Source organism: Phallusia mammillata, chromosome 4, assembly GCF_965637545.1.
Source record: "Phallusia mammillata chromosome 4, kaPhaMamm4.hap1.1, whole genome shotgun sequence".
Classification (NCBI taxonomy): Eukaryota; Metazoa; Chordata; class Ascidiacea; order Phlebobranchia; family Ascidiidae; genus Phallusia; species Phallusia mammillata.
The window spans coordinates 16,587,165-16,608,200 of record NC_137255.1 but is presented as its reverse complement, the minus strand read 5'-3'; the positions used below and the strand labels follow the sequence as shown (position 1 = coordinate 16,608,200).

The 21,036-nt window shown below is 36.6% G+C and overlaps 2 protein-coding genes across 5 annotated transcripts; both read right to left on the bottom strand.

The window, feature by feature from the left end:
* Positions 1–715: 715 nt before the first annotated feature.
* LOC145224504 (uncharacterized) lies at positions 716–11,849 on the bottom strand. 3 transcript variants are annotated; one of them, XM_080091018.1, is made up of 15 exons: positions 11,667–11,849; positions 11,388–11,461; positions 9,499–9,541; positions 8,143–8,262; positions 7,555–7,587; positions 7,417–7,487; positions 6,941–7,056; positions 6,852–6,871; positions 5,827–5,976; positions 4,287–4,389; positions 4,132–4,205; positions 3,764–3,979; positions 3,148–3,245; positions 2,445–2,582; positions 716–2,148 (listed from the first exon to the last, which is right to left on the bottom strand). In XM_080091018.1, the coding sequence occupies exons 1-15, from the start codon at positions 11,773–11,775 to the stop codon at positions 2,038–2,040; spliced, it is 1,476 nt and encodes a 491-aa protein (XP_079947144.1). In that variant the 5' UTR covers positions 11,776–11,849; the 3' UTR covers positions 716–2,037. The 3 variants fall into 3 exon arrangements, with proteins under 3 accessions (XP_079947144.1, XP_079947146.1, XP_079947145.1); XM_080091020.1 differs by lacking the exon at positions 5,827–5,976 and having other exon boundaries at positions 11,667–11,843; XM_080091019.1 differs by lacking the exons at positions 9,499–9,541; positions 11,388–11,461; positions 11,667–11,849 and adding an exon at positions 8,338–8,620.
* Positions 11,850–13,821: 1,972 nt separating this feature from the next.
* Positions 13,822–20,520, bottom strand: LOC145224819 (proline-, glutamic acid- and leucine-rich protein 1-like). 2 transcript variants are annotated; one of them, XM_080091405.1, is made up of 18 exons: positions 20,306–20,520; positions 19,148–19,306; positions 18,805–18,954; positions 18,583–18,725; positions 18,357–18,499; positions 18,208–18,298; positions 17,956–18,082; positions 17,690–17,778; positions 17,459–17,615; positions 17,253–17,357; positions 17,057–17,195; positions 16,866–16,992; positions 16,571–16,780; positions 16,152–16,351; positions 15,811–15,903; positions 15,459–15,587; positions 15,193–15,284; positions 13,822–14,220 (listed from the first exon to the last, which is right to left on the bottom strand). In XM_080091405.1, the coding sequence occupies exons 1-18, from the start codon at positions 20,360–20,362 to the stop codon at positions 14,137–14,139; spliced, it is 2,295 nt and encodes a 764-aa protein (XP_079947531.1). In that variant the 5' UTR covers positions 20,363–20,520; the 3' UTR covers positions 13,822–14,136. The 2 variants fall into 2 exon arrangements, with proteins under 2 accessions (XP_079947531.1, XP_079947532.1); XM_080091406.1 differs by lacking the exon at positions 15,811–15,903 and having other exon boundaries at positions 20,306–20,513.
* Between the last annotated feature and the right edge of the window lie 516 nt (positions 20,521–21,036).

Below are 21,036 nucleotides of genomic sequence, written 5' to 3'. Positions count from 1 at the left end.
ATCGCCGCAAACTTGTTGTAAACAAAGTTAACAAACATACAATAACCATAGAAATAATAAATAAAGTCTCCATTTATTGTTAAAAAAACTAATGGTCATTAATTTATAACGCCGGCGTAAATCTACATTGTTTTTTTAGAAGATCGTTTGTTTGGTGAATATATAATATACTCTTGGTGAATATATAATTTTAATCCTATTGTTGGGGATCTAATTGAACGAAATACAATACATTACAATAATATGGATTACTGGAAGTCTAAAATTTAGAAGCAAAATCTGTGACCCGAAAATATGGCACTCTGCAATCTGAACCTCAAGTAAGGATTGACAAGCTTCTCCACGTGTGGGCCGGTTTAGGACAAACTTTTGATTTTTGAGTGTTGTTTTTCGCTATTAGTTGATTTTTATTACATACTACCACTTGCGATGATAGATGTCCATGACACCTGCATTGTTTTCGGTATATTCACCCAACGTAATGTGTTGCTGCTGCTTCCATGTGACCCTGTAATAAATCCGCATGAACCAGTGTTTGCCGATCCCTGAAGTAAGCTATAGCTCATAAATTGCCTGTCATATGCGTTATGCACAAAACCAACTGTTTGGTCTCTTTTGTACATAGGGTACTGTAGTTGAACATTCGCTTAAAAGAGCATTACGTTTTTACTCTTGTCTTATTGTAGTGATAGCCTATGCCTTGTAGAAAGTGCACTCAGCATACAGTGATAGTTTATTAAAGTGAAGACCCAAAGAAAAAAACACAATTTACGAAGGCACAGAACAGGGCAAGTATATTCGTGTATAGCCTACAGCTGTATGACCACGGTTAGATTGCACAAAACAGTGTTTCTCAACCACCGGTACGTGTAGACTGTTTGGCCGGTCTCAAAGAATATTTCCAATATTTGCACCTTAATTGCAAGTTTTATAGGCATGTTAAGCTCAGAATGAAAACGGTTTAAGTAAAACCAATAGAGGGCTTCTATTCTCTTGCCTTGTTATCACAATTATAAACTTTAAGGCAATTTGCAATATTACGACATAACAAAATGTAGATTCTGTCATGGAATTTTTTAAACTTGCTTTAATATTCAAAAAGAATATCAACCTGTTTATTAGTTTTAAATTTAGGTTCTTTAAAATCACCGGGAAGTTTAAAAATATTGAGAAAGACTTTCCTCGAAGGCATAAAACAACAGAAGAAAAACAAAATCAAAATACGTCGATGCGGTCAGTGCAGAACACAGGTTGAGAAAAAACAGACGCCGTCAAAAGCGAATCGCGACTGTTTAGGCTAAGCCTATGTTGCAGCAAAGCTATTACACAGCAGTACCAGAAACTTTTAAGCAAAACAAATACGTGCATTTCAAATGTTTAAGCATGGGCGCCGGCACATAAGGTAGGAGGGGCCCTTTACATCATAGAGTGTTTCAGTTTTTAGTTATATTGCACATTATGCCTAAACGTTCACAATTATTTGATGCCGTAAGTGTGTATCAGAATTTGCCCCCTTTCCCAAACTGCCGGCGCCCCTGTAATAAAGACTATTGTATATGTAACACAAGTCTCAAATGCAAACAGTGGCGGACAATAAGTGCTTGGCGAAAAAAGGTCAAAGTTCACAGATTCATATTCCGTTGAAGAAAAACGACAGTGGGTTCAAAAATCATGCTTGAACTTGAAATTTCACTTGTTGAAGTAAATGGCAACAGAAAGGTGTTCGAAAAATCATACAGCGGCACAACAATGAATCGGTCTTAAAGCATAATGTATGGGTCTGAAACTAGCGTGATGACAATCGAAAATAGAAAAAAAGTACAAGATACGAATAACACGGCGTAAAATATAGAGCAACATCACTTACTTCCAGAGTCAAGTGCTCATTACTTTTGACAAAAATAACACTTAAAACGTGCTGGTATCAAAGAATAAAAACGCTTAGTAGGCACACAAACGATTTTTACACAACTTTTTTCTGCTGTTAAGGTCCGGCGCATGACTTCTTCTACCAAGCCTATAATAGTTGTTTTCACATTAAGGGGGGCCAGTGAGAGTCACCGAACCTTCGGCGTTGGCAAGTGTGACTGGAGACGTCTTGTAATACTCAACGAGATCGCACACAGACGGAAATGTCCTTTCGTGTTGCTGTAAATAAACCGAAACGATTGTTTTACTTGGTTCGGTTTATAGACGACAATCAGTTCAAAAGAGTACAAGCTACAATTAAAAATACGAATGAAGAATAGCGTTCGATATAGCACTGTTATAATGGGCAACACACACTTTTTTAACAGTGTGTTTAAAGTTTAAACCAAGGTAGGCCCATGTTTGTATATACACTAACTTAAATTTGCATAAATATGCCGTTTTGGAGGTTTTATTTTAAGCAAAAACGTTTTAATCGTGTAGACATTAAATACAGGCCGGAAGTATTTGCGTACCTTTTTGGAGCCTAGCGCGTACTGATGATCGTCTCTCTTTCTGATGCGCAGATTGTAACAGGAGGAATTGCCACCACAACCTGTAATTGTGTATGGGTTGTCCTCGCCGCGTCCTAGTCGAACCAGGAAGCAGCCGTTCTAAACAACACAACAGATCTTCGGTCAAACACACGAAGCACTTTCGGTTGCCGGAGCACGTCACAAAGGTCACGTGATTGCTAGTAAATTGGCGACAGTAATTGGAAGTTCGAGTAAGCTTGTGATGGCAAATGACAAATAACTAAGTGACGGCCAGCCAACACTCGTGTATACGTTACATACACACTGTGGCGCAATAACTAGTTTCGAGCATGCTATTATTCAAACGGTCCATTTCTCTGTAATCTGCTTACAAAAATGTTGGGTGTACAAAGGATACCGTAGCCGCTACGGTGATACAATGCTATGCTTTTTTGCCAGCTAGTGCTGTAACAAATATAAACCTAGGAAAACTAAACACGTACTTTCTGACAAGATGTATTCTGTGTACACAGGCTGTCTGGCAGTTACGTTAATTAATCACAAAAAAGAGAAAAATATACTACTACGCCACACAGGCACATGTAAACTCCAAAAAACATTTGATTATACAGACTCTATAAACGTTGCAATAAAAATCAACATAAAACGCTGTTTTTCATCAAGGTTCCAGGAGTATACTTACCCTGCCTGATTTTAACACCATTTCTTCCGCTCTTTCTCTGGACACATTGTGGTACCATGACTGATCTTCCACGTTCTTTCTCCGTGGCACCCTCCCCGCTGTTAATCAGGCAAAAAAACTGGTTGAAAGTTTAATTTGTTAGTATCAACATTGCTTCGATTTTTATCATGTTTGTAGCTCATGGTATTTTCATACAACTAAAAATGTTTGAACATAATTTTTCTCCAAAACATTGCTCAGAAAAATTAAAACCACCCGAAAATTTTAGAAAAGGCAATTGTTTATTAAGGAAAAACAATTTCTGTTAATTGTTTATCAAGAGTTGTGCCGAAACTGGAAAGAATTATAGCACAAGTCTTTCAATCACCGATAGTCGGGCATTCCCTTGCCAAGTGCTCCATGATTAATGAGCGTGTATAACGAAATCTTGTGCTTAAAACTATGTCATATTTCAAACACTACTTGCGCCTTTTGGTCCATAACTTCAACTAGTACAAGGCTAGTGCTATAACAAGATTCAGCAGTTTCCGGCACATCCCATTTGATTACGATTAAAAATCTCGCAAAAATCAAACAACAACATAAAGAATTGAAAATGAGAAACAGTAATAATCACCAGAAATAGGTGGTTCGGAAAAGGGTTTGGGGGACTTCGGTTCATGAGGTGGCATCGCTGCTGGAAAGGGTTTGTTCGGTGTAAACTTCGGTCGATCAAAGGACTTACGCGGCGAAGTGGGCGGCAGTTGATGTAAGTTTGTTGTAGGGGATTGGGTGGGAGAGGGCGGCTTCATTCGCGAAAGAATCTGTGAGAGTTCCTTTACCGTGCTTGAGGCTATTTGCAAGCATGAAAGGAAAGATAAAGACAGGAACTAAGGGTCAGGGCGTATAGATAAGGAAATGTCTTATTTGCAGACGTCAAACAAAGTACAAACTTGTTTGAGCATGCTTTTGGAGAGTAAGACATACATACAACATTGGGCTTACCGGGATCTTCTCTTGGGCGTGGATCAGCTGCTGGTGGTGGCTTGATTGGTGGCATCGGAGGGAGAACGCCGCTTCTATATATAAAAAAATTAACTGAAAGCAAATCTGTGGATTGATTTCGGTAAAAAATGTTGCGATGTTTCAAATATGCTTACCCTACTTTCCTGAATTTTTGTTGAGGCAATAAGGAAATTCCGTCATTCCGCATTGAAGGTGGGCGTAAAGGCTCATGTTCTGCTTCTCCGGAACTGTAGCTGTCTGTAACCATAAATACAATATCTCAAGTAACACAATAATCGGGTAGAGCTACTAACGTAAGAACTTTGTAGAGATACTAACGTAAGAACAAAAAAGCATGCTAATTTCCAATTAAGGGCGTAAAAGGCATATTTATTTAAACTAACACTGGGATGGAGTTACAAACTGAATTTAACGTTAGGAACTAAATTTAAAAGTTGGATTTAGTGTTATTATTATTAAAAACATCACCCCAACAGCCCTAACCGTCAGCATTTTCACACGATTTGCTTTTAAATATTCGCAAATGCCCTATCGGAAATTAGCCAACTTTCTGTGAATTGAGTTCTTGGGTTAGAAGAATTTCCCAATAATCGGTTTGCAATGCTACAAAATAAATGGATGCTGTAGAGTGTAGACCCAAAACATGCAATGCAAACAGGGGCGTATCCAGAAATTTTTAAAGGGGGGGGTCCAAAAAAATTTTTTTTGGGAAATCCCTAATGACGTCATTATGACGTCACACGTCGTTCAGAACGACGCGTTATGCGGCAAAGCACTTTTTCCAAATTGGCGGTATCTCTACCCATTTAATTGACAGGAAGAACAGGTAATTTTATTTTAGCAAAAGCTTTGTAGTTTTGTGATTTTGCCGCTGCTATCTAGCTTACTCAGCCAAACTACAGCTGCAAAATAACCGTTACTGTCACGTAATCAAAATCGTTAAAACAGGGTCCAATTTGTAAAGAACTAAATCTCTTGCTGAAGCGGTAATCCTACTGTTAAGTTGCGCAAAGTCACGAATGCACTAAAGGTGGTAACGGCAGAAGGCATAAATTGTGCCTGCGTAAGCACCAAATTACCCTAATAACATAACTCGATTTACATCGATCTAATGTTTTTGACAAACTATTACGTGTTTGGCGGATCAAAGCAAGACAACATTACACGTTTTTAACACTTTTACATTGTTCAAATGCAAAAACAGTTTGATATGTTGCACTTAGTGCAGTTACACTTAGCAAGAAACTGCTACCAGCGTCCTAGCCGGAACGTAACTTTCCGATTGTTAGCGCATAAACCTCCTTATTAAACCTTTGTTACGTCACAATTGGCGATTAGATAACAAGCGAATACAAGAGATTGAAGGCTCGCGTCTTTGAGATAACGACTCCCTGTTATCACGCAGTGGTAAACGGAACGATTTTGGCCTATTTAATTTACGCACAACTTTTTGAAAAGGGGGGGTCCGGACCCCCAAAACCCCCCCCCCCCTTGGATACGCCACTGAATGCAAACACCTTTTTACAAAACTGAACGGAAAAACGAAAAATGGTTTGTCTTTAGAAATGCTTCTCTAAGCGACGCATGCGGCGACCCTAATTTTTCCAGCATTCTGCCATGTATTTTTATCACGCATGATATTATTGCATGCAAACTGATGAAGATATAAATTACCGTTGCTTCCAACGCGAGCAGGGGTGTGTGTTTTGGCACTGTTATTGCGCGAGAACGGCTCCCCGTATCCACTGTCACGGCTTTTCTGCTGATGCCGATCCAGCTGCGGTTGTTTCATGCTGGATGTCGGCGACGGACGGGGTGAGGGAACTACAACGCCAAGATACAGACAATGTTTTAAAACGAACAACAGTCAAGGGTTTAGGTATGATATTATTTTTGTGGTAAAACTATAACGTGTCGAAACAAGGTTGAACAATGCCAAGCACCAACACGACTGAAGGCCTTTTCGGGCTGTTTAGTAAATTTTGTGAGATCGCTTGACAAGATTTACCATCCGCGTTATACTATGATTAGAAACATGAAAGGCTGAGTAAATAGAGACAACAACTGTATAAACGTTTTACAAATTTACATGTACAACAATTTTCTTTCCGTTAACAGCAATCGCATTTTGCTTGTTATTAATATAGAAAGCAACATGCCTGAACATTATATTTTATGTACAGTCTGCAGGTTTCATTAGTTAAACTTTTTGTTTGAGACAAAAAATAACGAGCCTAAAAAATTAAAAAACGTCCCCTGTTTAAGGAAAAAACAATCTCCTCAAAATTTAAATTCTATGAAAATTCTATAGACTGCATTTCAAATAGTATTTTGGGAAAGTCAACATTCAACGCATGAGCCGCATTTAAAACTGTTTTGACAATGTAACTACAGATTAAAGTTGATTAAATCTATTACAAGCCATAACTGTTGACAAAACACGTCATAAAATGCGTAACTACTGCTTGGCACATGATAGAGCGAAACTACGCAAGTGTTAGTATTCCTTATATGCCAAGAAAGGCACTTGCGAGTAGTATGACTGTTTTCCTTGTTGCTATGCTCTGGCTGGTTGGCGCGCACGAACGAGGTTGAACTATTGTTGTAAGAAATTACTGACCAAAGTTCCATAAGCATTTAAACAAGTCATGACCCTATGTGGCTGTTTGTCATAAAATGACATTAGTGATAGTACATACCTGGAGGTTGTGGCGGTTGCCTGTAGACAAAAAAAGAAGTTATTACACACGGAAATAAACAATATATCATTGCATGTTTGAAAACAGACCTCTGGGGCCTATCCTCTTGTTCATACACATCTTGTACTTGTTGGTCAAACGCCTGTGGTGGGTCAAAACGCTTTGGTGGCCTTTGTGGAACTTCCATCGGAGGCCTGCCCATTTGCTGTGTAATAATTGAGGGTAATGAAAATGATACATAAAAAATGACTACATGCTACCCGGGCATAATGAACAGAAGTGTTTACTGCCTATGTTTACACTATTCACAATCCCCTTTTTGCAATAAATTCCAAACAAAGTCATTTATAGTCTAACTTGAGTTTTACAGAACATTTTAAGAGAGTGAATCTATATTAAAGTGCTGCAGCTAATTTACACTTTTTCTTTCAATTTTATACCTGCAATGAACTTAACATGTGTTGCCATAAACCCAACCAGGATAGAGTGTTTACATTAGTTTGTTTAAACTCAGAACAATTGGTTTCAAGGAAATACAAAGTGAAAGCAATGCGAAAAGGCTTACCCCATGCATGAAAGAGTTAGGTGGAAGAGGTGGTGGCTTGTTTGGGTGACCCTTTCCTACTTCTGAGTTTTCTACAATAGAAAGTAAGTTTAAAATTTTGAATCGTTTACTAGCTTTCAACTTTTTATATCTGCTTACCAAATTCTGAATCAATGGGAAGATACACATCATCTGTTAAAAAAGTATTTTTCAGTTAAGTAACTAAAATTAGGACTTGAGTTTAAAATTTTTTTTGTCTATTATTAAGTTTGGCCAACATACAACATTGTCAGATGCTGTCAAAGTTTAATTTTTTTACCATTAACATACAGTTTGTCTTCAATATGAAAGTAAGTTGTTTTTTCTCATACTATGGGGAGAAACATTTCAACATAAAATAGAGTTAACAAATTCATGCAGACAAACAGAGACAAGGTTAAAAAACTGTCGGTAACTTGCAGTACAACGAAGTCAACAAATATGATTTTTTTCCACAACTATTTAAACCACAAAATGTTCAAACTATTTATTCTTCAGTGTATGGTGGTTAAAACATTTGATGACAGTTGAACACTTGATTTATGCCTATAAACAAATAAACCAAACAAAACATACTATAATTTTCTGCTTTGACAAACAATTGCGGATAAGCTATTTCTTTATTTATACTGTTTATATTTTATGTTTAATGAACTGTACCCAACCAAAAGCAAATAAGACACACATTTAAAATATATTTTATTTTACCCATATCGTTCTTTGATGGCAAAGCTGGCGGTCTTGAAATTGGCATTGGCATTTGTCTGTTGTTTGGTGGAATTGGAGGTGGTGGATTGTCCCAGTGGTTTCTAGCATCTGGTTGATAACCTGCAGAAAAAAATTATAAATATACAAACAATGTCCAACAAAGCAATACTATTTCTACCACAGTACTTTTTATACCTCTCTGGTCTCTGGGTATACAAGGTGTGTAGTTTGGCTTCGGTTTCTGCCTTCCTAAAGTGCTTGCTCGCCCATCGTTATAATTAAACTGCAACTGAGAGCCCATGCCACCAAACATATTACTCTCAGCCATGTCATAGGCACTGTTTCTTCTTTGATCAACTTTAAATTGATCCATTGCAGTATATGTGTCATCATACATGTTTTCTATTGACCTGTTTTTTAAATATAAAACCTATACACTGAATAACCAAGTGTCTGTAAGCTGTGTAAGGTAAGGAACTACATCGCACTGAATGCCTACACAAGACATCCTACATTACTAAAACCAACAGACAATATTGTGTATAAAACGAGCACCCACATATTATTGTTCACAAACCACTAAAAATCAACAAAATCAAACAGAAAAAGCAAATTAGAACCCTGATGCTGGCCTTTGTCTGAAGTGCAATACAAGACTAACTTGCTGAAAATAAATAAGCTGACAATATCCACTAGATTCACTTGTTTCGGCTGTATGTCAAAGGAGGAAGTAGCTTGCTGCTTTTAAGTCATGAGCTGATCCGTCTGACAACAGGAAGCCCAGGGTTTAAAAAACCAGGGATGCAGAATTAAGAATACAGTACGCCAAAATAGCACCATTGGCTGGTGACGGCAATAGAAAACACTATTTCTCTAAGATTTGCATATTAGACTGTCTACATTGTCTAAACTTTCTACAATCCTACACAAGAATCAAGGACAAAAACATTACCTGAATTCTAAATTCCCATGGGGCCATTGAAAAAGGCTATCGATTGGACAAACTGAGACTATACAAACACAAATTAGAAAAGCGAAAGTGATAAAACCTGTTCATACAGCAAGGTCTGGTGATAAACATAGTATGCTACCTAAACCAACATATGGTGTCTGTTGAACTGATGCTCAATCACTTTTCCTCGAAGTAGTAAGCACAATGGTAAGTTCAGGAAGCATTATTTAAAAAAAATATGTCTATGAAAAGGCAGATGAATAGCTGACAAAAAAATTACATCTTGACTTTTTTTAATTTTTGTTTGGCCGGAATGCTATGGACAAAATAGAGGGCATTAGGTAAAATATTTAACCATACATATAACATTTATATTTATGCATCGAATACTCAACTATAAATACCTTGTCTGTTGTATCCTGTAGCTGATGAATATGGAGTGTCAATCTGAAACAAAAATAGACAAACATAATTTAGTAATTCAGTAATATGCCACATTTGATGCAGTCAACACCTTAACCTATTCTTAACCTGTAATTTTAACTGAAAAATGTCAGCAGCAGCAGGTTCTTTTTTCTTTAAACAACAAACCAAAACATAGCTTGAAAAAATGGATTGGTTTTATGATATTGACAGTAAACAAAGAATATGACCATAACAGAACAGCCAGGTTTTATGTTTGGTATTTTGTGGCAGTTCCCTTTTCTGTTTAACCATTTAGGCCCGAGACATTAACAAAAAGGGTAAAATGCTTGAAAATACTTTGCCTGTAACAATAAACACAGCATGAAACTCTTAAGTTATGTATTTTATAAGTATATATGTTATTTTTTTAGTTTATATTTTGGGGCTTTTGGGTGAAACAAAGTAAAATTTCATGTGCACAAACTCTTCTTACAAAAAAAACACAGACTAAATAATACATGAGCTAAATGAAGTAAGTTTACTAATTTATTTTACATTCAGCACATATCATCAATGTTTCATCAGACTAAAACACATGGGTCTCGTATGTGCTTTATAAGACAAGTCCACAGGTTAATCGGGTGGTTGCTAAGTTAAGCTGTACACACCACAATGGTATGTTAAATAACTTATCTAAATTTCATGCAACCTACTTCAATTATATGCCTAATTTCAACAATTGGGGTAACTGGAAGAGTTTAAAGTTCGAGCACAACAAACTGCCCAAGTGAAAAATTTTGTTAAGTTTACTGGTTATACAAGTCTAATGAGGTAACTATTTGCTCTGTAGAGATCATTACAGATCACATTTCAATAAAGTGTTCAAAATTTATTCATATCAAACATCATTTAATAGTTCAACAAGTTAATTAAAAAAATAGCTTAAACAAGCTGTTTATTACCAAAATTACATGACCACAAACTCTATAGCACATATAGCTACTGCTATGTACAGACGCTTATTACTTGCTGTACTCTTTAGTTGGAAAATTGTGTGAAACTGTGTAAAGCTAATGGGGCCACCACCCGGGCTATAAAGTTTAATGAAACAGATTGCTTTCCAACCATATCTATAAAAATCTTTAAAACATTAGGCCAATTTGTAGTTTACACCTCCATAATTTTTATGTAAACACTAATTTGAACTCCATAAACCAGTGAGTCGAACCGGAACTGAACCCGAACCCGCGAACCGGTTTGAGCGGTTAATTTCATTAAACCCGAACCGAACCTGAACCGCTAATTACGATTTACTGAAAACCCGAACCGGAGTTGAACCCCATATTTTGTTTGGCGTTGGACCCGAACCGGAACCGAACCAGTAAGCAATGCAGTCTGTTTTATATTTTGTGAATTTTTTGAAAAAACAGTGCACTGAAGAATACGCAAGATAACACTTACAGGGCATGTCAAAAATAACAGTGCACAGGCACATTTCGTTTGGAGTTTGATACGGCGAGGTAGATAATGGGTAGAATTAAATTAAAACGAATAAAAATTTAAACCGGTTTAAAAACCGCAAACCGGTTCAGACCGGATAATTTGGCCGAACCGGAACAAAACCCGCACCCGAAAACATACGTTTTCAAAAACCTGAAACGAACCCGAACCCTTAAAAACAAAACCAAGTGAACCCGAACCGAACCTGAACCCATATGACAAACAGTTCGACTCCCTGGTATAAACCCTCGCATATTTTATTCAAATAAAACAGTTTTTAGTTAATCTCAAAATAGCTTAGCATCTTTGCATTTAAACACTATTTCAAGCATATATATATATACATAGAATAAAAAAAGCAAATAGTCTAAAACACAGGTAAACTTGCCTGTCCTTCATCTGAGCAATCTGACCACTCATCATCATCAAATGAAGGGTCATGAAAGGTTTGTTGTGAATAGTCTAAAATAGTGATGTACAAGTTTTACTCAAGTTTTGTCAGTACCAAAACCCACAGACATCTTTGTCATGAAGCAAATAACAACTTGATAGTGGCAACGTTAAAATTATTGAAGTAATGTAAATACTACTGGTTTTTATTTGGCTACATACAAAAAGATACAAACATATCATGCCTAACATTATGAATCGAACAACTTATTCTTACTTTGTGGTGGTGGTCGATTCATTTGTGGATAAGCTGGTTGGGGTCTATAGCTTTGAGGTACTGGTGGTGGTGGTGGTCTGTTTTGACCTGGCCGGTGGTATGGATACATCCTAGTATTTATAGATTGATTGCATCCAAGATCCAAAAATTAACAACAGAAATATAACACAATCAAGTTCACCTGCACAATTCAATATCAGTTAATGTTGAAACAGAACTAGACTGTGACTAATTAATAATAATATTCCTGGTGCCAAATGTAGACTGGCTGACTTATTTATGCGAGAAGCAGTACAATATGCAAATTGGTAGCACCACAGTTAAACATAATAGTTCAAAAGTACCATTCGTCTACTTTTTAACAAGTATACAATGAAAAGACTTCATTACAGCTCGACTAGTACTTCTCTTTAATCACGGCTTGCTTGTATACAGGTTAATTAAAACTAATGTTGACTGCAGTCAAGTGACAGAAACTGTATTGCTGTGTGAACAAAGCAAACATGACTCATGTTAAAGAAGGAAGTCGCATCGTGGGTTTGCTAATTTACAAAATGCTTTAGCATTAATTCAACACCAATGCGATAAACCAAACTACATTCCTTTTCCTCAACCCTCAAGTAATTTTACAGGAATAAACAACGGTACAGAAGTGAAAGCAAACACAAAAAACATCTTTTTCAAAAATTAAGACCTGTTGTTTATTGCCTATAAAACCTAAAATGCGTATAAGTTTTTGCCTATAAAACCTAAAATGCTGTATTTGTCCCGCACACGTTTCACGTAACAACGCAAGAAAATCAACCGGCAAAAACTTTCCTACGTGTGTGTTTGCACGATTTCTGCCTCCCTAATGCAAATCATTAACCAAGTTGACCTTCACGGCTACCTTATTCCATATTGCGTAGTTCTGCTAAATTTTTAGCATGCAAGTCAAGTTGGTGTACAGAACCAAGATGGCATAATTATCATCGAAGACAAAAACTTTTAAGAGTCAATTGTCGAGTGCGCGGCCAAAACACCCCAGACGCCTGCTTATCGCTTTTCATTACGCGGAAACTCCCGGGGAGTTTCAAATCGACCGACACAGGAATTTCTCAGCTGTATCGGTCTGTTTGCGATTTACTTTCGGTATCGACGTATTATAGTTTTTGCACAAACGCACCTAACACTGTACATGACTGAATAATCATTTATGCCCACACAAACCGATTTTAACAAAGTCTGCGTCATTTGTGGTAGGCACAATCAACACCACGAAATATGCTCAGACAAACGGTGTGTCAGACGTGGTTGGAAATCGCATGAGTAGCCTGCTGCGCGACATATTTGGTACATACTTTTCCACACAATTGCTCCTCGCTACTTTATGTACAATACTCATCAAGTCACTAGTCTACACCAGACGTCATTAAAACAGCTACGGTGCAGCTGCAGCGCTTTGCCATTATACACCCAATGTGACTTCCAATCCACAACACTTTGAACTGTGCGCAGCTACTTCCGGCTTGAAAATTGTTCTAGTGCAGTGGTTCTTAACCTTTTTTCCTTGCTGCACCCCTTTCAAATCACTAACCAATTTTCGCACCCCCTTTCAAATCACTAAACAATTTTCGCTCCCCCTTCTGTAATTGCTTAAATAGAATAGACCTAACCAACCTTAATGATTCAGCATCCCCGCACCCCTTGGGGGTGCGTGCACCCCAGGTTAAGAACCCCTGTTCTAGTGCAATGGGTCTCAAGTGGGTCCCATGGGCACTCAGGGGCTGCGAGTTGTTTACCGGAAGGAGACGAGTGGGGGCTTATAAAAAAAACATCCACCCCAAAAAGATTTGTTCCTTGTCGCGTAGAACTTTTTATTTCGTAATCCACACAATGAAGTGTGTTTGAAATTTATATTTGTCTTTTGATTCGAGAAATTATCACCTACGGGTCCTAAGGAGTTGCTTTAAAGTCCCATCAAACTATTGGTGATTATAGTGAAATAAAATGACAGGTAAAATGCTTTTAAACTTGTCGCAGGTAATGATGCTCCCAAACATTTAGCATGCACTTACTCAACCTATTGCCAAATAAAAAAAATACATGTGAGCTCGGGAAGACCCAGTTTGTGACCTTACGCTACCCCATTATTGTCTTGTGTGCTCGAGCAAAATTGTCAAGAGTTTGCATTTACGTTTATTGTCATTGGAATTCATCGGCACCATGCGACTTGCAAGTTCAAATCAAACAGTTGAATTAATGTTGTAGTTGGGTAAGTCCATGCACAACTTGTCCAAGAAACTTGAAGGCAACTCTACATTTTACTTATCATGCGCTATTATTAGCTCGTAATTCGAGTTCCTAAAGCTTTTGTGCAGTCCCAAAAACCCGACGTCAATGGATGACAGAAAGCTCGAGGATGATTCACGGAGCTTTTAAAAGTGACATGACTGATGGTCTGGAGTTGGCAGTTCGAATAAAGGCTCTGCTACTGATCACCACCAGATGTGTCGTCATCAGGGCTTGCATCAACGAAGTCGCTTAACATTGCTGTGATGTCATCAGTGAGTTCCTGTATAGTAAACGCTGTTGTGTGAATAGGTGTTACGACGTACACGGGAATATGACTTGTGCGACAAGGGTATGAAACTTTCGATGCAATGTGTGTCATGTAATGAAATTCCAGATTTTTTAGGGGCTTGACGACAGACACGCAAATATAAAACAGTTCGAAAGATCATTTCGGGTATTTTTTTGTTTGCCGAAAAAGTTCGTAAACGTGTGCGTTATGTAGTTATTTGTTGCCCTAAGTTTTTGTGCTGTAGGCCTATAGATGGCCGATTTTTATCACCAAACTGCAAATAGTCACACGATGCACGTTACCAACTATTAATATCCAAACAGTTTTATTGCAAAATTGGAACACTTTGCAACATTTAAAATAGTTTTGCAACATTCAATACGATTTTTTGACAGAAATAATTTGACGGAAGTTCGTACTGCAATGTACACTTGCAATGACCCTAAAATACTTGACTTATTCTTGTCATGTGAAATGCTATTTCTGAAATTATCGATCAAAAGGGAAACACAGACACAAAAACAACCGTTGCTTGTTGGAGGCAGAAATAATCGCGTATGAAGGTATTAATAAATTCACGTCATCCGTATGCGTCACAACACGCCAAGCAAAAGTTGTCAAGCCACTTTAGTTGTGTCGTTATGTGGGTGAATATTTGGTTTTCCCAAGCACTTCGTTACAACCGATTTAGTAATTGTTTTATTTTCCCGCGAAATTTGTAGCAAGGATAAAACCAAAAATAGAATTGAATATTTAATTTTTGCATAAAAATTACTATCAGAAGCCTTACATATACTAATGGCCGAGAAACTATTAGAACATTTTGCAATTTTACACTGTGTGATTATAGCAATTACTTCTTTGTCTAGAAAGGTTTGCGGTAAAGGTCCGTTGATTCGATGACACATGAAGGTACTGTGTTGTGCGTGAACCAAAAATAAAAAAATAAAATGAACCACTTGCCACTTTCTGTTCGTTTTCTTCGGTATTCATATCAGCTGTAGGCGATTGGGTATTTTCGAGTTTTCGTTTTTGTCCTCTAGTGCTGTTGTTATCTTAAAATGAAATCACAACAGAAAACTTATAAAAAACGATTCATGATCATTAAAATACAACAAAAAAGCGTTTTAATTCTCATATTGCCATTGAAAAGTACAATATACATCAGATTTTTGCATTTGTAGAAAAACAAACGGCATTTGTTGACATTTTTTTTTCCTAAAACTAACCTAAATAAATTTCATTCAGTTGATTTTCATGATTGCTAGAATTTTCGCCCAACTTATTAACATCGTGATCACAATCGCTCTCTATTGCCACCTCGTGAGTATTCCGAAACGGCGAAAGGAAACTGGCGTCTACAAAAGAAAAAAATGACGCTTAAATAAATTTCTTACTCTGTTACCTAAACACCAAAGAGCTTTAAAGATTATTTTCACACTTAGAAATGTAATCCTTTGAATCGAAAAAGTTCGGAAAAAAATTAGAAATTAGGAGAGATTTAGTCAAGTCTCTTATGGTTGACATTTTACATAGCAGCAAAGTATGGCAAATGGTTGCTGTTTTTGCTACTTCAGTTACCTGATGTGACAGGAAGTTTCATTACAGGCTGATTTGCCTCAGGTACTGGGTCGTCATTAGATTCTGTCTCACTAATGGTTTTTGCCACAGATTCTAAAGAACAAGTTAACACAGCTTTAATCATATATTTAACAAAAATGACAGCTGGCATTAAAACTGTTTTTACGTCAATGTGACTTAAAAGGCAATCTATATATCACATAGATTAGATCTGTATCCTGTTACATGTAAAAGTTTCATAACATAAAAAACAGTAGTGAAAAATAGAGAAACAAAACATCTTAACTTATAAGGACCCACTGATAGTTGTGCTGTATTAATTATTATCATTACGAAATAACCTTGTTCCTCATAGTTCACAGGCAGTAGTGGAGAGGTTGATGTTTCTGAACTTCTTACATCTGTTTCAGTGTTCATTTCAACCTCATTTGATGTCTGAGAAATGGGCTGCTCAGACTCTTCTACATGCACTAAATGTGTTTCACTTGTGTATTGAGCAGATGTTTGGACACTTCTTATGACATCCATACTTGGACAGATTCTAAAAATTAGTATTCTGCAATGTTATGGTGGTGTTTGTAATATTTCATCATAAAGGCAGATTGATCTGGGTGAACATACAAATTTTGCAACAGTACATAAAGCCTCTTTTGGCCAATCATGTTTACAAAAAATCAGTAACCAACATTTTTAACTTGTATGTGATTACAAAACTACTAAAAGAGGCCACACAAGTAATAGTCCTGACTAATTGCTTAACCTGTTTAAAGCAGGGATTCTAGGTCGAACAATATTTGACAAAGTAGCACTGGCTTCCATGCAGAAAGATCTCACATCCATGTCAGAATCACGCGCACTTCCATGTCTGATGATAGTTAAGGCCAGTTGAAGAGGTGCTGGGTATTCAGGACTTGGAACAACTGTCAGCGCTAACAGGAGATGATACAACTCTTTTCGACAACCAGCACAACTGAAAAATGTTTCAGACAATTATTTTTATCAATGTGGAGATCTTGAAATGCATTCACAAATGTGATGCTATATAAACCAATTACTGTGTGTAAGGAATTATATTTTTTGCACGCATAATATCCATCAATAAAAGGATGACATGTTTTTGGAGAGATTTGTGTACAAAGGATGGCAACATAGATCCATTGGAGTAGATGCAAATCCGCAATACTGTGAACAAACTTATTGAATAATTCAAGTAAACTTTTTAGCAAATACTACTGATTTCACAAACCTTTCAGTGAGGCAATGCAAACCTGAGAGTTTGCAGAGGAATCAACAATTCTTGAAAAGGATACATCAGAATTTATGAGTCTCTTGGATTTTTTTCTACCACTTACAATTGGTTTCTTTGCTTGAATATCTGTATTACCCTGTGAACAAAGCAATGCTCAAATTGTGTTCAAAATTAGCATTTGAAACAGCAGTACCCGCTCATAATCTGGAATCAGTGAAAAATTCTCAACCATGTATTCCAACAGCGGCTGGGTAAAATGCTTTTGTCCCATAAGAAACCTAGATTTGGATCCACAACTCTTTAAAAAGTAATCCAAAGTTAAATACTAAACAATACAATCAATATTATTAATCACAAAAATAAATCACTTATTGTTTTCAAATTCTATTACTCTTTTACCTCGACCCAATAGAGCATTACACCGTAGATATTCAGTCGAATTTTAATACAATTTTTAGACATTCCAAAAGTAGGATTTGTATCCCTCCACATTGTAAGCAAATTCAAAAACATGCGATTGACTTGTGTTGCTCTTCGACACAGTGCAGTATGACCACTAAACATAGAAGTAATTGGGAACTAAAATGGACACTTTCAGTTCAATTGTTCCCATTCCACATTTGTACAAACCTTTCAATACATGCGCGTAACACATAAAGACAATGTATGTGAACCGTTTGCAGACAATCCACAGAAAGGTGAGATTCAATAATGTGTTTCTGCAAAATGGAATGAAAAAAACAACTTTGTCATTAGGTAACAAAAAGGTTTTGATTTGAAAACCATTTAAAGTTGCAGTTTGTGTAATAATAAGTTAACTAAGAAAAATTGAAAAAAATGAATACTTTTAAAAGCAATACAAGACAAAAAATAAGTTAGTTCACTAAAACAATTACCAGTGACTTTGGTGTGACATCAAAATTTGCGATCAAAAGGTTAAAAATCTTGTCAACAGAAACATTTAAAAGATGTGGAAAATTTAGATTTAATAGCCCACACAAGCATTTGCAAACCATCAGAAATCTAAAAAAAAATTAAAACAAAAATTTATTAAAACGGAATACTTTTAATTTACCAACCATCAAAGTATAAAACTCTTCAGGGAAAGGGGCACATATCATAGAAGAGAAACTGTAAAACATTACTACCTTTGAACCAATGTAATTGATAGATCTGGCTCAGAGGATGGCAAAGGATCAAAATGAAAAGATAAACTTCCAATAGATGGATCAACTTCCCCTGAAAGCAACAGTACATGATTGCATAATCTGCATTTTAAATTATAAATTGAAATTACCTTCATCCAGCTTTGGATCCCACAGGTTTGTGCTGATAAATTTCCAAGCCTTCAACGTTTCATCAAATTGTTGTTCCCATTGAAGTGCATGATTTTTTCTTCCTTGTCCACCACCACCAAGCAAAGCAACCATGCTCCAACACCTTTTGGAAAAAAGTTGCATGATTATTGTTTTGCGAAAAAACAACATTTAACTCACTACCCCAATGACAACAGTAAAACATACCTTATAGCAGCATCTTGAGCATTAGTTTTCAAGCTCAGAGTATGTGGAAAAATATATTTAGAGACTTTTCCCTTGTGTGGGTTACATGGTGCTGGAAAGTGCTTCATAATTGCTTCCATACATGCTAAACATGGAACCGGATTCTGTCAATGATAAACTTATGTGTTAGAACAGTGCATAGTTTTTATTGTGTGCAAATTAGTTGCATGTATTTACACTTACACAATTATCAGAAGACAGTAGAAGTTGTAGGATATTAATCACATGATTGGATGATAGTTCTTTAGACACCGAAGGAATTTGTGTGGATATTTCCAACAACTTTGCAAAATTGCTGGCAGCTATGGTCCGTACGCTTTCCTCAATGTGATTCTAAATTTCAAGCTGGTTTATGTATAAATGAAACCTGAAACTGCTCAATTTCTAAACCAGAATAATTTAGCACTTTATGCAGACCATTGTTCTGTTTCTGCACTACGATAACACAATCAGTGTCATTTACAAAGTTCTTAAACAAGAAACAAACATTGATGATCAAACTGAACATTTATAGCAGGTTATTTACCTTTACCACAGTGGTTGCAGCAATTTCAATCCAAGATATGCCATTCTTCAAAATAACATCTTCTGTGCATCTAGACAAAACAAGTTCCATGGTATAAAACCCTTTCCATCGTTCAGCTGATAATCGAATCCACTCATTGATATTGGAAATATCTAAGTTCTAAATAACAGTTGTAAATGATAAAAAAAAACTAAGAATTAGTAGTTATTTACAAATATGAGGATATCAAGAAGTTGCAAAAAATACAATTGACACCAACACAATTGGTTTGGTAGTGTAACTGATGCAAATTCTTGGGTGCATCTAAAATATACAGGATCGCTTGGTGCATTATTATCACCCGTTGGCGCACCTTAATATCACTTGGTGCACCTTAAAATCATGTGGTGCACATTTATATAACTTGTAGCACCTTTATATCGCTTGGTGCACCTTAATATCGCTTGGTGCAACTTAACATCGCTTGGTGCACATTTATATCACTTGGTGTACCCTTATATTACCTGGTGCACCTTTATATCACTAAGTAAGGTTAAACCGAGTAATTGAAAGGTGCACCAAGCAAGACAAAAGTGCAGCAAACGGTATATAGGGTACATCAAGCGATATAACGGCGAACCAAGCAATGTACACATGCACCGAGCAATATAAAGTTGCAGAGAGCTATATAAATGTGCACCGAGCGCTATAAATGCGCACCAAGCAATATAAAGGTGCACCAAGCGATATTAAAGTGATATTAAGGTGCACCAAGCGATCATGTATATTTTAGATGCACAGCAAATTCTTTTGTTTTCTGCTTTATATATTCTGGTACTGTTTTGTTTTTACAGGTTTACATCGTACATAAAAAAAACACAGCATTATGCATGTGTGATCAATTTAAAACTTAACCTGTGCCATTGTTTAAGTTTGGCACACTTACTGCAATTTGGACTATAATTCTCATTACAATTTTGGCTATAATGATCTTTTAATATGCTAGAAAAGTTTTCAATGTTTTTTTTCACAGAAGAGTCCAAATCGTATCTGTTAAATATAAATGCATGGAAATAACACTAAAAACACACACGGAGGAAATATGGGTTATTGTGCAAATAATCCAAACGTGGAAATAAACTGCAATAAACCAGGTTTTTACGGCATTCTTATTCTTACCTTGCTCCAGGATTTTTTGTGAAGCAAAGAAAACAACTCTTTATCCACTTCCTGCATACTTATAAATAAATCACAAAAAACTCTTGCCGTTATTCATACAACCCACACTTCCCAGGGTGTTTTGAACTGTCTACACTCTAATTCACTACGCCTTGGAATACATGCACTTAGAAGTAAAATTGCAAAGAAAACAACATTACCATGCTTTCTCTCATCTGTGACGTAAAAAAGGTTTCGACCAATAAAAACGCGACAATCCCGACTTATGTTAGGGAAATCACCTCCTTGAAGACACGCTGAAATTATCACACAAATATTGTTGTATTTTTAATCAGTGTATTTTCATGTGGAAACACTTAAATCGGAATAACTATCTACAAATCGAAAGATCCGTTAAGTCTTGTAATATTATCTATTGCTAAAACCTTTTTTTTTAAATTAAAATTTGGCTGTGTGCCATTTTTGTACCGACTGGCCAAAGTGTTCAGGTTTTCCAGTGAGACAGCTTTTGATATGTTGAGCTGAGTTGAGTTTATTTCGCCGGTGATACAAATCGTAGCAGCACAATTGCGTTAAATATTCACCAAGCCGGAAATAGCTACGCAACGTTTGGACGTTATAAAGCGCGACAAAGGTAAGGGCACAATTGGTGGAAGGATGATAAACGCGCGGCAGCTACACCGCTACTAAAAGCGTTATGTGGCTGGGATGTTAGAATTAGATTATTGATT